This window comes from Aptenodytes forsteri, unplaced genomic scaffold (genome assembly GCF_000699145.1).
Source record: "Aptenodytes forsteri isolate BGI_AS27 unplaced genomic scaffold, ASM69914v1 Scaffold151, whole genome shotgun sequence".
In the NCBI taxonomy this organism is placed as follows: Eukaryota; Metazoa; Chordata; class Aves; order Sphenisciformes; family Spheniscidae; genus Aptenodytes; species Aptenodytes forsteri.
In genome coordinates this window covers 6,175,156-6,192,704 of record NW_008795939.1, presented here as the reverse complement: position 1 = coordinate 6,192,704, position 17,549 = coordinate 6,175,156, and the positions used below count along the sequence as shown (strand labels likewise).

At 39.0% G+C, this 17,549-nt stretch overlaps 1 protein-coding gene across 1 annotated transcript in view; it reads right to left on the bottom strand.

The window, feature by feature from the left end:
• Window positions 1–1,561: 1,561 nt before the first annotated feature.
• PIP5K1B (phosphatidylinositol-4-phosphate 5-kinase type 1 beta) overlaps window positions 1,562–17,549 on the bottom strand; it is an 84,098-nt gene continuing 68,110 nt past the window's right edge. Inside the window, exons 13-14 of the mRNA XM_009285286.2 lie at window positions 13,641–13,758; window positions 1,562–2,302 (exon numbers count right to left, since the gene is read on the bottom strand). Coding sequence (XP_009283561.1) covers window positions 2,300–2,302; window positions 13,641–13,758 — 121 coding nt within the window. The 3' untranslated portion in view covers window positions 1,562–2,299. The remainder of the gene's footprint in view (window positions 2,303–13,640; window positions 13,759–17,549) is intronic.

Here is a 17,549-nt window from a genome sequence, read left to right as displayed (position 1 = left end):
GGGGAGACCTTATTGCAGCCTATCAGTACTTAAAGGGGGCTTATAAAAAAGATGGCAGCAAACTTTTTAGCAGGGCCTGTTGTGACAGGACAAAGGGGAATGGCTTTAAACTAAAGGGGGGTAGATTTAGACTAGATATAAGGAAGAAATTTTTTATGCTGAGGGTGGTGAAACACTGGCACAGGTTGCCCAGAGAGGTGGTGGATGCCCCATCTGTGGAAACATTCAAGGTCAGGTTGGACGGGGCTCTGAGCAACCTGATCTAGTTGAAGATGTCCCTGCCCATGGCAGGGGGGGTCTGGACTAGATGACCTTTAGAGGTCCCTTCCAACCCAAACTATTCTATGATTCTATACAGGATTTCCTTTGGGAAGTATTAAATGACTGTTTTAATTTATAAATGACTGTGTTAAAGGGATTGCACACAAAGGATGGCTCAGTCTCTGAATCGTTTAGTCTAGACGTTCTGGTTTTGAACAGAACTGTTGCAGTTAAGTTGTGTGTCCTCTGGGGCCTTCCTCAGGACAAATGATTCAGACACTGCAGTCTGCTAGGTAATTGGGAAAAAAGTGACATGTATGTGCTTTATGAAGGTTAATCTGGTGCTTAAACTAAGAAATGTCATGGTTTTCCCCAAGTAAGACTAATCAGAAATATCTACTTTGCATAGAGACACATTCTAAATATGCTATACACTGTGCATGAAGGAGCAGACACTTCACATAGATGTACAAAATGTTTTTGCTTACAGGCCATGCAGATAAGTCTCTTGCATTTCTAAGAGGAATGCTGCAGAAGAATTATCTTGCTGAGATGAAGCAATCTAATTTTAAAGCCTGGAAAAGAGGTAATCATGAGACACAGGCTCTAAGTTAAGCCAGAGACTCTACATACTTAGAGAAAAAACCCACACCTTTCCATTTCTCTATTCTGTGCATAATTAAGGGTAATACCCTCCTCCTTGTCAGGGTTATAGGCTTACATCAAAGTAAAAAACAAAACAACAAAAAACCCCACAACACACCAAAACCTTAAATGAAAAATTCTTCAGAAGTATAAAGCATAATTCTAGGAATTAAAGTGCCAAATTCTGGTTTTGCCAATCCAGGAGGTTTGCTACACTTACTCCTAAAATAAATGTTATTACCAATAATTTTCATAAACTTTCAAAGTGCCACCTATGTAGTTTTTAAATACACCACTGCATCGCAGCATGAAATCTTGGATTGATGGTCACTGGTGTTTGGGATTATCTCTCTGCTGCTAGGGAAATTAAGGAAACCAGAACAGTTTCTATAGTTATCTTAAAATGATTGCCCATACTGAAAAACATGAAATGCTTTTGTGAAGCAATGCCTGTTGAGTATGTTCCTTTGCCTTTTCTGCTCTAATTTCAAGATTCTCCTCTTCATTATAGAGCTGGTAGAAGATAAAGACAGATGCCATGTTATAGAGTGGTTGTCATATCTCTTGAGATGCCTCTGAAGACTATCTCATGAAGGTAGAGAAATAGCAGAACAGTAAGTCCTGTACAGATCAAGACCAGGTTGACAGCTGTGATAGTCTTGAGAACAAAATATTTTATTCATCAATAAAACTATAGTTTACAGTAGTATTTACTAAATTAATTATATAATTTCTCTTTTACAAGAAATAAACTAAAATCAAAAATATTTCAAAGACAATATATGTACACAACATAAGGCCTTGTTATAAATAACATTTTTTTCTCCTTTTCACCAACAGTGAAAATATCTTTAGAGGCTCATTTTCATATAGTATGTGCAGAGGTTTACCCTAACCCTTGTATGACATCAATTCCAGTTGCCACTGATGTGGACCTAAGTGATTAGAACTGAAGGGTCAAAACAAATGAAATTAATTTTATTCACCACTGTGATTATTTTTAAATAGGTAAAGCAGATAATAGATTTTGCTTGTGCATAGTTACAGAATGCATGCGAATGAAACTACTAGAGAGCTGATAAGAAAATATCACTTTCAAGTCCAAAAAAGGTGATTGGTGATATAGTAGAAAGCAGCCTGAATACACAGTTCTTCACAGTTCAGCAAGCAACAGCAGATGATAGCAGAGTGTGGAATGCTTCACGTCATTTTTGCCAAGACCATCAATCCTTTCTGTGGTTCAAAGATCCTGACACTTCTTAGAAAAAGTTCAGTTGATTATTACTTTGTCTATTAGGCTCAGCAAATTCCTCCTTCTTAAATCAGGAGTGCAGAAAGTGCTCTTCATTAACCATGGTCTCTTCTCTTGGTTTTACTCTTCGTGTATTCTTTGTTACTAGAAACACAGAAATGACAAGTAAAGTCAAGAGTTGTGTTTATTTGTTTTCTTACAGAATTATAAACAGGTAATATCTTTCTTCCCCTAAACAGGCTACAGCACAGTTTGGCAGTGATTCTTTTCTTACCTTCCCCCCTAATCAAAAGCATTGGGTCTCTTTTCTTGTACAACAGCTAACCCCTATGGTTTTGCAGACATTGCAGTACACTTACCTTACATGAAATAGAACCACTGGCTGCTGCAAAATGCTGAACACTCTGGACATCAGAGAAGACAGTCCAAACAGAGAGCACTCAGCAGTTCACAGCAGCTTTTATTACCTTGCAGAATTGACTGGGGCCTTTGCTACTTCAAAGTGTTAGGGGAAAAACTGCAGTCTTCATACGTCGCATATAAAAGTCCTGTTAGCTTCCACATGATACCCTTCCCCAGTTGAAAAATCATACCTATCCAAAAACTTTCAGGCACAACTAATGTTCTAGTCAATGTCGTAGCAATCATTCTATTTAACAAAAGAAATTACTTAATAACGTTAATGAATTAGAATTTTCTACAGTATCTTCTACAGAAGCAGCAGTTACATAATACAAATAGTTGATCACTTCTTAGCATCTCTGTGGAATCAGAGATGAATTGAAAAGAAACTGTTCTTTGCTGAACACCTTATTACTACAACTCGAAGGATAAACTGACAGCTGAACAAAATACTGCAGGAAATTGAATGCATCTCAGCTAATGTATACAACATGGAGCAGGACACAAAACCAAAACAAAGACATTTAGACCTTACTCTAAAACCTTATTAAAAATATAATGAAGGCATAAGTTCCCATTTATTAAACAGATTTTTAAGGTCACCTTTAAATTGTACTTTTCGATACAAGCATTTAACTAACCTTTAAATAGTTCAACAACAATCTAATCTTGTCTATGAACAACAACAAAAAAAATCTCCAAAGGCATTTTTAAAGCTTATCTTAGAAAAAGGTAACCAGTAGATTTAAATCAATATTTTAGTTACGCCTTCTAGCACTAGACCTTGAACCTTGAAGAATGATATTTCAATATCGTTCTGTGGCAACCTGTAAACCTGTTACTGTATTGTGCACCAGTGTTAGGGTGTTCATAATCACTGATGCTAGTGTGCACAGTGCTAGTTTCTCAGAGGCTGTTCTCTTTCCAGACAGCTGTGGTCTGGCAATGAAAGTCTATCTACTGCCATATTAGCACCTGAATGTGCTAAGGGAGTGAAGTGGTATGTACTTATAGGATGCAGAACAATTTAACATGCAAAGTGAAATTGTTGGACAAGTGAGTAAAATTAAAGAGAGTGATATTTTAAAAAGAATATGACATAAGGCTAACAAGGAATTTAAAACATTTTTTTTTTTTAAGAATCAGTTTGGCAAAAAAAGTTGAAAAATGCTAGTATCAATAAACAAAATTATGTTTTATGAAGCCAAGATAAATTAGGCAAAATTTTCACTAGCACCATCTAGTTTCTGGCTGAAAGCTCAGATCTGAATGACTGCAGGTCCATTTTTGACATGTAACGGTCACTCAACACAACTTCAGACCCTCTGGCCTTATCACTACTTTTCACTCTCTAAGGAGACTAGCAGTATTGCTGATACTAGCTTTATGCTAACCAGCTTATTCCTGTTCCCTTTCCTCTGATCCTTCCAAAGCATTTCAGAGGGATCAGCGATGGAAAAAATATCAGCAAAATTTGCACAACAGAGTTGGAGAAAACAGACTTGACAGGAACTCGTAGCAACTGCTAACTGCGTGAGTCAGTCACAGAAATGCTGTTCATGCTACTGATGCCATTTTAAGGAGGTGGGATTTTCAGATCATAGATGTTCATCTTTGTGTCAGGTACAGTCCAGTTCTGTGCATATTATTCTGGAAAAACCTCCCATCTATTTCAAGGTGCAGGACATGATCCTCTAAGCAACTCTGTAACCACTGCACAACTTTTGGGATTACTTTGATTGCAGACACAAGAAACATGAAGAGACTGAGTTTAGCTATAGCAATTGGGTCCAAAATTATAAATAATGGGCAAATGACACTACAGGATGCATTCCTGTAATCACTGTCTGAGATGCCTCACACTGGGTATATAATGGATTTACAATGTTTGAGCCTACTTGAGGCTTTTTGTATTGGAGCCTTTTTGTGCTCCAGTTCTCTTTTCATGGATTTGTTTTTGAGCTGATTGATTTCCTCATATGGTGCATTAAAAGCCCCAGGCATGAGAACGTGTAGTTTAGTGACAATATGTGCTGGCATTTTAGCACTTGGCTTACTCAGGTAATGTATTACTTGTAATCTGAAATGGTACCTTTGTAATCTAATCAAGCACATAATTCCCGTGTCTGATTTTCATGCAAGGGTGACTGAAACGTTGCTGTTACGTTGCTTCCTACATGACGTTGCTTCTGCAAGAACACCTCTGCCAAACTACATTCAAGTGCTTGGTTGTTGTTTCACCTCACACCAGGTTTCAGTTTTATGAGAGACATAGGCCTCTTTTTCCTCTCCTTTTTAAGATCATGCATGGATGGATACAGGGATAAGATACATAACAGAGGAAAGGAGCAGTTACCTCACTGCATAAAACAAGTAGGTTTGCCCCCTTCAGCCTTAATTAAACAGGATTCTACTTTGAGAAAAGAGTGCTTGATTGGTTCTAGTATGTGCATGTACCATTTTAAGGATTATTCTGCTCTCAGGGGAGAGAAAGGGTCTCTGCAAGTGAGGAGGCCTGAATTCCCTTCTCATAGTCTCAGAATTAATGTTCAATCTACCATGTTTTTCCATCAGTATCTTCAGAGGAAATGGTGAGGCAGAGAAACTGATGCCTCCAGAAAGACGGCAACATGCCAAAATTTGAGGTATGCAGCACAGTGTGACTGTACACTTTTTAGCTTGTTTTTACATGCATCCTGCCTGGGAACTGCTTTAATTTCAGCCTCACTTGTTATTACTCCACAACAGCACCCTGAAGAAAACTACAACATGATTAGAATTGAATCAAATGTTATGAAAGGCCGAGAAGCAAAATATTTCTGAATGAAAACTGAACACCTCATCAAGGAGTTATGGTGGAAGTACAATCCCCTAGCCAAAGTTGGATCTGACTAGGATGCTTCATTCAATCAGAGCGAGGTGGTAATTTCTTCTCTGAAAGATGAGTTTATGCTAGAAGAGAGAGCTTAGGTTGCTAAACTGTAAATAGCCGAAGGGGTGAAAATATTTGTAAGAGAAAGTAACCGCGAAGATGAGGAGTTAGACAGTAACCTGGCAGTCACAAGGGTTTGAATATGAACTAGGAAATGCTCAAAGAGACAGGCTTTAATACAGAACTATGGGAGTGAGAACAGAAGAAAAGAGGAAGAGCACTGAAGAGTAAGAAGAGGCAGACAGTTTTGACAGTTTCTGAACAGGCATTTTATAGACCAATATTTGTAAATCTGCTTATCTATGCATCTGCAGCAGCTCTGAAATTCAAAAAACATCTCCAGCGATGTTTTAAGACTTCAAAATCCTATAATAAAATTGGCATTTGGACATAAACCACAACATAAGTAATTCTAAATGTAGTAATATTATCTATGCAATTCATCTGACACAAATCACAGCTACACTAACTAGACTCTAAATATGCTGGGCTTGCTTATCACTACAGTTATTCCATTCTTTTATTTTATTGAAGCCCTTACCAACCCTTTGCAACCATATCTTCAGTGGTAGTGACTTCTAAATTATATAAAAATTTTGTGAGCTGTTCCTTCAACAACAGGAGGCAATGCTGTATTTATTTCCACATAACGATCTGTACTACCTAAGAATCTTCCATTATAGTTAAATATACAGAAGTATTCTTCAAGCAAAATAGTTCATTAATGAAATCCTACCGGCAGGGCATATATGTATTTAAATCCTATATTTACCACCAGATGACTTAAGATATACAGCATCACAATGGAGCAAACTTCAAAGTCTGTCACTATGCTATTTACACGCATGTTCTTGTTCCATTGTAAGTGTTAAGGAAATCAAGGCTACTTGCAGTGAACCAATTAAAGTAATTCGTAAGCCTTACTACTCTGATTTTACTGATAGTGTAGTTTGTCAAAACAATATGTCAGCTACCTTTATAAGTCATTTCAGGGGTAGGCTGAGAAAACACAGTGGAGTCATTCATAGTTGCACATGGTGCTCTTTCAGGGACAGAAAGCTCAATCAAAAGAATTTGGGACTTCACTGCAGAGCAGAAGGAACAAGGTGACTAAGTTATTCCTTACTTTCTAAGTGAAATTATCACTTTTAAGGTCCTCCATTTTAGGTACCAGTCCTTAGTAACACTGGACCAAGGTCCTCAGGATCAGCTGCACTTGCTGATCTCTCTTAAGAAACTCTTGCAGGATTGGGCTTATATTTCCTACTAATCAAATTCCATAGAACACTGTAGACTTTTGTGTTCAACAGCGTTTGCTGACATTTAATGCTTTTCTGCTTATGTATCAGCTGACGATACCTGAACTGACACCAATAAATAGGGCTTCAGGGGAATTTTAAAAAGAGACTAAGTTTATTTCCAGAGGAAGAAGGAAACACTTTTACTCTCTTGTTTTGTGGATTTCTACATCAAAGTGCTAAATAGAAGAGCATTACCTTCTCTGTTACTGGCTTACGTACAGGACACCTTTTGTTTATCTCAAACGGCATCTTTTGCTTCTAAGTATCTGATCTGTCATTGTATTACATATTCATAAAAGCAAGAATCCTTTAATGTTTTAATTCTCTGCAGAGAAACATTTCAAATTTCCAACCATTTTATATATCTGCTTCTATCTTTCTGCAATCTTTAATTAAAAATTAAAATTATTTTAATATTCAGTTATTTGTTTTCCACTGTATGGTAGTAGAATATTTGGAAATAATTTAGATTGGCTTATACATACTGCTCAGTGCAGATCATGGTTAGTCACATTTTATTCATAAAAGCTAGATTTCTTAACTTACTATCTGGGTTAAAAGATTTAAGAGAAAATAAATCAATGGAATTTTAAAGTAAACGTGGGATTTGAGGATGTTCCTAACAGTGCTGCTTAGAGTGGCAGATGCCCAAAATGCTGGTTTGCTGAACCTGGTCTTTGTTCAGAACTGAGGAACTCTGGGCCCAGACCACCCCTTCAGTTGCAAACTCAAGATATCTCTGTACCTGTGTCCCGGAACAAAAATTCTTGCTGTTACCAGGTAAATTCTCAATTTTGATTATCACTGCACAGTGTGAGTCTGCATGGTGTGCCCTTAATGTAACACCCCAAAATCAATGCCCTTACCTGTAAGAGGAATTTTTTTTTTTTTTTACAATCTCTGCTCCACCCCACCTTACTTGACTGTCTGAATTTGTACACAACACTGTTCAGCCAAATGCCATTTTTAAGCTGTTTTTTACAGTAAGTTAGCACAATGTCATTTTACTACAATGTCCTTTTTTTTCATTCATTGGATCAAAAATTCACAGCTCTTAATTTACTAGAGGACTAAAATTTGTCCAAGAAGTTTAGCATTTCAAAGCAGGAGGCAAAGACATCAAAGGATTAGTGGAGTGACTGAAATTAAGCAAGTTAAGATATTTTTCATTATAACATCTAGCGGGTAAGACTACAGCAGCTTGTCTTGTAGTAGAAACAGACAAGGATTAACAGCTACGGGATTAAAGGAAAATCTGGGAATGCCATTTAAAGCTACATTTTCTCCTGATGCTTTTAAAACGTCAAAATGTATCTTGTAACCTTTTCAATTGAGGCTTAAATCAGCTAATGCAAACATCATTGATTTGCTTTATTTTTGAGACATACATTAGAAATGACTGACCTGTTCCTAGTGTTCTCAAAAACATGCATCTTTCCCTTCTAGCCTGCATGTAATCATCCTCCTATAAAAATAAAACTGCCTTCTGCCTCAGCAGCAGTGAATCAAACTGATAACACACAGCACTGATCCTTTAGTGTCAGACTTTCCCAACCAGAGGCTAACTGTTGTTTCAGGGTCCACTGAAGGATATTGGGGGGCATTAGGAAGTAAAAGATTAGTGCACAAAACAGTATCTTATGCCTCTTTCTTCCACAAACACCTCAGCATATATACAGGGGTACACGTGATTAAGTTACAGCTCACTTCCACGGCAATCTCAAAATAGTTAAGGAGGCATCTATACAGCGTGTGGGACTGGACCAAGAAGGCAGGGGTAAGTAATTTCTCAAGATGAGTTTGCCATTAAGAAGTAACATGTGCTTAGCCACTGTATCCAATTTCCTTGAAGCTGTCAGCCATTGCATAACTAGACACTTGAGGTATGTGCCACTACCTTGTCTTCATTATTGAATTTCGAGTTTGGATTTTTCAGGGTGCAGAGAAAGGGTGCTGCTAGGACAAAAAAGCATCTACGATTCTCTCCACTTAAGACCTATTTATTCTTCAAGGCCTTTGCTCATGGGAATAAACACTGGCTGTTTGTATAACATCCAGAGTTGGGGTTTATTTATTTTTCTGTCCATATTGATCAGTGGAATACACATAACCTTACTGCAGTCTCCCAGACATAATAGTAATGAATGTTTTACAAGCCAAAAACTAACTAAAGAGATAACCATCACACCTGAAACTCATAAGGACAGCTTTACAGAAGGCATTACCTATGCCTGTCACTAGATTTTCAGAGCATTCCACCCTCTAGACTTCAAACTTTAAAAAACTTCACAGTGCTGACCAGTGTTAGTGGTAAACAAGATTGTTATATTATAAACCAAATTCAAAAGTTATCAACAAGAAGTGGTTTCCTTGTTAAGTGTGGCCAAGAGAATCACAGAACAGCCCAGGTTGGAAGGGACCTCGTAAGAACATCTGCTCAAACCTTTCGTGGGAAAGGGAGCCTAGATGAGATCATCTAGCACCCTGTCCCATCACATCTTGAAAACCTCCAGCAACAGGGATGCTACCACGTCCCTGGGGAGGTTGTTCCAGTGATTGATTGCTATCACTATAAAAACAGATCTTTCTTCTATCAAGATGAAACCTCTCCCGATGGAACTTGTACCCGTTGCCCCTTGTGAAGAGAGAGCCTCCATTCTCTGTAGTCACCCTTTAAGTACTGGAAAAATGTGATGAGGTCTCTCCTGAAACTTCTCTTCCACAGGCTGAAAAGACCTAACTCCTTCAGTCTTTCCTCATATGGCAGGTTCTCCAGGTCTTTGATCATCTTTATGGCCCTCTCCTTTGGACCCTCTCTAGTCTGTCCATGTCTTTTTTTGAACTGTGAGGCCCAGAACTGGACACAGTGCTCTATGAGTGGCCTGACAAGTGCTGAGTAGAGTTGGATGATCATGTCTCTATCTCTGCTAGTAATGCCCCTGCGGATGCAGCTCAGGATCCAATTTGCCTTGGCTGCTGCAGTGGCACACTGCTGACTCATGTTCAGCTTGTTGTCCATCGAGGTTGTTCCAGTGAGTGATTGTTCTTACTGTAAAAAAATTTCTTTCTTATGTTGAGATGAAACCTCTCCTGGTGCAACTTGTACCTGTAACCCCTTGTCTTCTCCATGTGGCTCCTTGTGAAAAGAGAACCTCTGTCCTCTTTGTAGCTGCCCTTTAAGTATTGGAATACTGTGATGAGGCCCGCCCTCCCCTTCTCTTCTCCAGGGAGAAAAGGCTTAACTCCTTCAGTCTTCCTTCATAGGGCAGGTTCTCCAGCCCTTTGATCATCTCCATGGCCCTCCTGTGGACACTCTCCAGTCTGCTTGCGTTTTTTGTTAATTGTGGGGACCAGAACTGGACACAGTACTCCAGGTGCAGCCTGAAAAGCACTCAGTGGAGTGGGATGATCACATCTCTATCTCTGCTAGTAATGCCCCCATGGATGCAGTCCAGGATCCAATTTGCCTTCACTGCTGCAGCAGCCCACTGCTGCCTCATGTTCAGCTTGTTGTCCACCAGAACCCCCAGGCCCCTTTCAGCAAGGCTGCTCCTCAGCCACACAGACCCTAGCCTGTACTGGGGTATTTGGTTATTATGACCCAGGTGCAGGACTTGATATTTGCCCTTTTTCAGCCATCAGGGACCTCCTCTGGTGTGCATCACTTTTCAAATATCATAGACAGTGGCCTTGCAACAATGTCAGCCACTTCTGCTAACACCCTGGGGTGGATTCCCTCTGGGCCCATCGATTTATGTGGGTTGAGCCCTTGCAGAGGGCCGCTACCGGTGGGTCAACCATGCGTTGTCGTAGCTGCTTGATCCTGTGATCTGGGGTCCAGCTACGCCAGTAGAGACAGCGGCAAAGAGGGTACTGAGAACCTCTGCCTTGCCAGCATTATTTGTAACTAGTTTCCCAGCCCTGTTTAGTAATGGGCCTATGTCTTCCCTGTGCTCCTGCTTACTGCTCACATATCTGAAGAACCCTTTCTTCTTCTTGACATCTCTGGCCAATTTCAGTTCTAGTGGAGCCTTAACCTTCTTGTCTGCATCTCGGTGTGCCCTAGCAAGGTTCTCATAGTCTTTAATGGGTATTTGGCCGCCTTTCCATAGGTAATATGCTTCTTTTTTGCTTTTAAGCACATCCAAAAGCTCATTGTTAAGCCCCGGTGGTCTCTTGTTCTGCCTTCTTCCTTTCCCTTTGTAGGTGATGGACTGTTCTTGTGCTTCCAGGAGGCTGTTCTTTAAAAACTCCCAGCACTCGCAAGCTCCTTTGCCCTCCATGAATGCTTCCCATGGAGTCCCTCGCATCTGGGCTCTGAGCATACTGAAGCTGGCTCTTCTAAAATCCAGGGCCTTTGTCCTACTAGTTCAGTGTGCTCAGCAGGATCTTAAACTCCACAATGTTATGATCACTGTATCCAAGGCTATCGTTGGTAGTTATGTTGTCAAGTAAGTCTTTTTGGTTTGTGAGCAGTAAATCTAGCAGTGTGCTGTTCCTAGTCAGCATGTCCAGCACCTGTAGCAGGAAGCAGTCCCTCATGCATTCCAGGAATCTCATGGACAACTTGTGCACCGCAGTGGTGTTCTCCCAACAAATGTCTGGGTAATCAAAGTCACCCATGAGGACCAGGTTCTGTTGGCCCAAGACTTCCTTGAGCAGCCAAAGCAAGGTTTCGTCAGCCTCGTCATTCTGGTTGGAAGGTCAGTAATAGAAACCTAACGTAAGATCCTCCTTGGTGATGAACCATCTAATCTTGATCCAAAGGCATTCGATAGAACTTTTGTGGTCTCCATAGCTTACCTCCATACACTCAAATTTATCTTTTTTTTATGAAGTGCAACTCCACCTCCTCTTCCTCCCTTCCTATCTTTCCAAAAGAGTTTGTAGCCATCCATCATCGTCTTCCAGTCATGTGAGTCTTCCCACCAAGTTTCTGCAATTCCTATCAGATCATAACTCTCAGACTGGGCATGGAGTTCCAGTTCCTCCTCTTTGCTGCCCACACTACGTGCGTTGGTATACATGCACTTGAGGTGGTTGGACTTAGGGTTCTTGCCTTTGTAAAGGGTTGGGGAGCATTCTCCACTACTCTAGTAGGTATGCTTATCCACCCTGTTGCTTATGAATATGTAGGTGTCACAGCTCTGGATCCTACCCCTGAAGTTTGTTAGTTTAAAGCACAATTTACTAAGTCAGCCAATCTGCTAGCAAGGTTAGGCTGCATGCAATTACTCATTTGCCCATTTCCTATAACATTTCAGGATTTGTGAGTCCCTCTTAACAGATGATTCATGTCAACACTGTATTAGCAACAAGCCCAATTAACCCAAGTACTACAGGAATAGGCTGATTTAATGAGCTACTTGAGGTCACAGTTAACTAAGTCAATTCTACATCTAATTGGCCACTGGTACTTGCTACTGTCTTGTTTCAGTGGAAGCAGGATAGACAACAACTCCCCTAGGTGTGCTGGACTATTAAATTAGTAGCTATTAAGTGGGTACTGTATATACTCAAGCAGTGCTGGCTAAAAATAAGAAAAAAAAAAAAGGGTGATACAGCCTACAGAGAAACAGCATGGGGATCAGACACAAACATATGACAAACATGTTTCATCTCAACACATGAAAAATTTTTTCAGGACAAACAATCAATCACTGGAACAACCTCTGCAGGGATGTGGTAGCGTCCCTGTTGCTGGAGGTTTTCAAGATGCGATGGGACAGGGTGCTAGATAATGTCATCTAGACTCCCTTCCCACAAAAGGTTGGATCAGATGATCTCTCCAGGTCCCTTCCAACCTGGGCTGTTCTAGGATTCTATGATATTCTGGATCTCTTAAGACAAAAATCAGGAAACTCTAGACATAAGAAAAATAAAGAATGCAGTGAACTTTATCTAAAAAGGAAACAATGATGCCTGTGTGAAACATTTATTAGAAACCTAATGAACAGACTTTCCTTGTTGACCCTTCCTCCCTAGTACAATTCTTGCCACAAAAGTCACAGACATTTATTTATGAAAATAGAGGGAAAATATTACTAGGATAATATCAGAATTGTTTAATTAGTGCTTTAGGAAAACAAACCTTTGGAAAAAAGCCAAGCTTAACATACCTCCCTCCTATATTTACACTGAGGTTTTCAAAACAGCCTAAAAGGGTTAGATGCACAAAACTTCACTCAATTGGAACTGGAGTTGGGTGCCTACTGCCTTTATGTCTGTGGAATGTGAGCTATGGATACCAATAGAATTTTTAAAACACAGGTGATAGGAAGGCAACCAAAGATGTAGACCTGAGCTTATCTTTCAGCAGTCAGATAAACTGCTCACTAGGAATCAAAACAGCAAAGAAAAGATACGTTTTTAATCATATGCCAGCCACTACAACTGGACAACCCTTCAGAACAGAAAGGGGAGCTGTTAATGTACTTCATATTGAGCTCTACTTCACTGGCTTCAAAATCACTGGTGTAAACACAGAACTTTCCTTTTTGAGAAAATTTAATTTCTACATTGTGGAATATTCAACATGAAGAGGAAAGATTTTTTTTTCCCCCTTCCCCACTCTCCTATGGAAAACAAATAATAGGAAAAAACCTCCTACCATTAGAGAAAAACTGAAGGGTATTTTGGCATACTTCATTATTAACACAATAGTTAATAGGCACACAGATTCTTGAAGGATTTGCTTTGGCAAGGTACTTAAGCATATGTCTCATATAAGAAATACCTCAACGAACCTCTGGATCTTGAAGTTAAGCGTGTATTTTAGTCACTTACTGAGCCTGAGTCAAAGGAATTACAGGGGAAAAAGCCCATCAGAAACAGTCTGGCAACTTACTAAGTAGACATCCAAAACTGAAGCATTATCATTTTCCATTTCCAGTGTGCTCTGTTCTGAAGTCAAATAGATGGCACTGTCTTCTAAAGTGAATGTTGAACTTGAAGGCAACCCTTTACTGCAAAGAGAAGGGAGACTACAGTCAAGCAAAATTACAAGTTACAGAGAGCTCAGGCATAGCTGAAAATTTTAAAATATGTTTCTCTCTTAAATGTTAACACTTCAAATACTTGAAAAGACGGAATGTAAATAAGACAAATATAGATGTGTTGACAATGGCTAGATAATTGGCAGCTCATATTTGACTAATGTACACAAACCACAGTTTCTATTTTTAATGTACACAAACCACCGTTTCTATTTTTGCATTAACTAAAATTTTATCAGGAAGTAACACTGTTCCTGAACTCTAATATTTATTTAAAGAATGAAACTATGTCACAATAAATGTGGGATAATTTCACTAATTAAAAAAGAAGTTACTTCCACATTACACGTGGTGTAAATTTTGGCAGCATTTCTTAATTTAAAATAGGGAAAAATGATTCAGTAATTAGGCACAGTAGCATTGGACTCTCTCATGTAGATATGGGATCACTTGCAGCCAACAGTTCAGAAGGGAAAGTGGGAGAAGAACAAGAGTGTACTGTAATTAGTACAGCTCTGCAAGGAAGTGGTATTTACATAGCAGGTGCACTGTATTATTTCATTCATAGATATGATTTTTTGTTCTCTCCTATCCAGAAAGAATACGAAACTGCAAATGCATCCGCACAGGAATCTTGTTTTGTTTTGTAAACACACTTGGAACCACAAAGCTGAAACTCTCAAAGGTATGTTAATGGACTTAGGTGCCCATTATTACCTGTCCTCACTAACTGCCAGAAACTAAGAGACTCCAGGCTGCCTTGAAAACTCAACTGTTAGTTATCTATTTACACACAAGGTGAAAAGCAAACAATTCTGCATTATAACTGGGTATGAAAACATGGTTACAGCCGTCAGTCCAGAAATTACTAATTTCCCCCTCCCTTTGCGGTACTTTGTAGTTTAACTGTGTTTCAGATGGGGTATAATTTCAGGAAGGGGAAAGCTAGCATGCAAAACAGAAAACAAATTCAGATGCTCAACAAAATAATGAATCATCAGTCAACCTCATGTCGTATTAGTAGTAAGTGCACAGCATTACATTAGCCACATTACAATGTTCCTTTTTTTATATAGCGTATTAGGCATCTTTTCAACAGCAAGACTATTTCGTTTGTCCCAAGGGTGACCCAGCTCCCACTGACTTCACGTTTTTCTCACACCCGTTACTTGTATTCTATTGAGCAACATTTCAGTCACATCAGTTTTGTGCCAATGCTTCATTTTACTGAAGGGGGGAGGGCAGACAGGAAGGGAAAAAACGGGCTGTTGCCAAATGTTAGACTATGTTTTATCATCTCCCACAAAATAAGCTCTGGCATGAAAGATACTACTCTTGGCAAAAGGCGAGGTGGGCGGAGAGAGTCACTTTTGCTTGCAGAACTTTGATCTCCGCTGTTGCCCAGTTCAGGCCTCTGCATGTGCAAAGGCCCATATATGGAAACCATGTGACACGAGATGAATGTGCAGTGAGCAGCTACTACTGCTGTAAAAATATGCAAACCCCGTGGTCAACCCTTCCTTCTGGAAAAGAGTGCTCTGCATTACTAACTGTAAAGCAAGTTGGGCAGGCTGTGGTGACTACCTGGCTTTCATTCCTGCATCAGGTTAGGTTTAAATGCAAAAAAAATTGAAATAGTTATTCCTTTCATATACGTATCAGGCCACATCACTGCCACCTTTACTGCTGTTATTTTTAACTTCTTTCACTTCCAGAAAACCTCTGGAACCTGTACTGAAGACGAGGTGAGGATTCTGCAATTCACACCAGTGGCATTTTATTTTATACCCTTAACGTATCAGAAGACTAAGACCTAGTCCTCCTATTATTTCAGTTTAATTCACTGGCTTACTGTGACACTAACTTTTCTTCCTCTCTTCTCTACTTTTCCATTAGAAGGCACTGCGCTTCTTTTGCTCTTAGTTTGTTAAATTATAATCTATGCTGTGGATAGCAAACAATAGCAATGTGAGTTCAGCACTCGGTCTTGGGATTGTTAAACTACTGGTTTTACCTATAACATAAAGACAATGCCATCTCCCCTCTGGAGCGTGCCTCTTTTTTTTTTTTTTCTCCTACCTGTTACAGAAACACACTGTACAGTCAGGCAGAAAATGAGGGTTGAAACAAAACCAGCATATTAAGAGAAGTCAAAGAGAAGCTCCTATAAATGTAACAATTTGGTTATTTAGTAGTGAATTTCCTAAAAAAGAGATTTAATATATAGAAACAAATAATATATAAAATACATATATTAACATACAGAAAGAAAAGGGAGAAAAGGGGCAGAAGAGAGTACAAAGATACAGTAATCTTACATACAGAAAACCAGCAGTGACTAAAGTCCCTTGAACAATATCAGGCATGAAAGAAGAGAACGAAACAACACAGATGCCAGTCCACCCTTTTTCTTACAATCAAAGATCCACAATTTATTTGCAGATAGCAATCTCCTTGCTGCTGTGACTTTCACACTGAATAATTAGAGATAAACTCTGCAAGTAACAAAGACTCATCTCCTGCATGAAGAATTGTTTATTAAAAGGAGAAGTGTAGAAAAATTGTTGCAAGACAGAGCTTTCTTTCATATACCTTAAGTTCAATAGAGGTTTCTCCTCTATTTAAAAGAACATGAACTGACCACTTTGGGAAGCTAATCTGTAATGTGTATAAAGGAGAAAGTGGAAATTCCAAGTCACTGCCATGTTAATTTGCACCTAGAGCCCATGCTGGTGTCAGTATGAAAGCAACCACTTGCGCCAGGAGCTGAACTCTGCTGCAACTACAGTATAGTACTTATGTGTAATAATGTAGTAACACCTTCTTAGTTACATGCTTATGTGTAATAATGTATTAACACCTTCTTAGTTACAGCTGCTTAGTTAGAAATCATTTTCATGGCAGAATACAACAATCATTTTGTTTGTTGTACTTACCTTGCAATGACAGCATGAAGAACATGCATCCCAACTGGCTAAGTGACTGTGAACTACATGAAGATATGCAGAACAAGATTTCCAATTTTCCTATTAAAAGGGGGAAAAGCAAGAAGCTTTTTTTTTTTTTTTAAGGTCTCATCCTTAGTGTTAATGTGGATCCTATTTTAAGAAGAACTAATATTTTGTCCTTATGCTGAAGTGAGGAGAAAACCCATACTTTGACCTTCTAAACAAGCACACTTCAACACATTTAATCAAAAAACAGGCCTTTTCTTCATTTTCCGAAGTCCTTCTAAAATGCTGTCTTGGACATGAGATGCAAAAAAATCCTCACTCAAATTAGCTCAAAAAGTTAAAGATAGTTAGGGATTGCTACTTGCAAATGTGAAAAATGGGGTGTTGGGCACAACATCTTCAGTAGGAACAATTAAATTAGACTGATTTTCTGCAGATTGGTAGAACAGAGTAACTTACACATTTTAATCTGAGGATGATATATGTAAGATCCTATTAAGCTTCTAAGGAATAAAGGAAAAAAACTACACTTTGTCAGGGAACTAGCATAACCAGGCAGGATTATCTAAAATAATAAATAAAATAGTAATAATAATAAAAAAAACAATCAAAAGACTAGTGTCCTTCAAACTTTCCCGAATCTTAATTACTCTTTCTGTCCTTCATATTTTATTTATACTAAACTGGAAGTGACAGTTTTAGAAATAAGAGACTTCTGTTTTCTTCACGGAAAAACAAATATGGCTCATCGTAATGTGTCTACTTGCAAGGCAGCCTGCAAGACAGGTAGAAGTCTTCAGTCTCCTT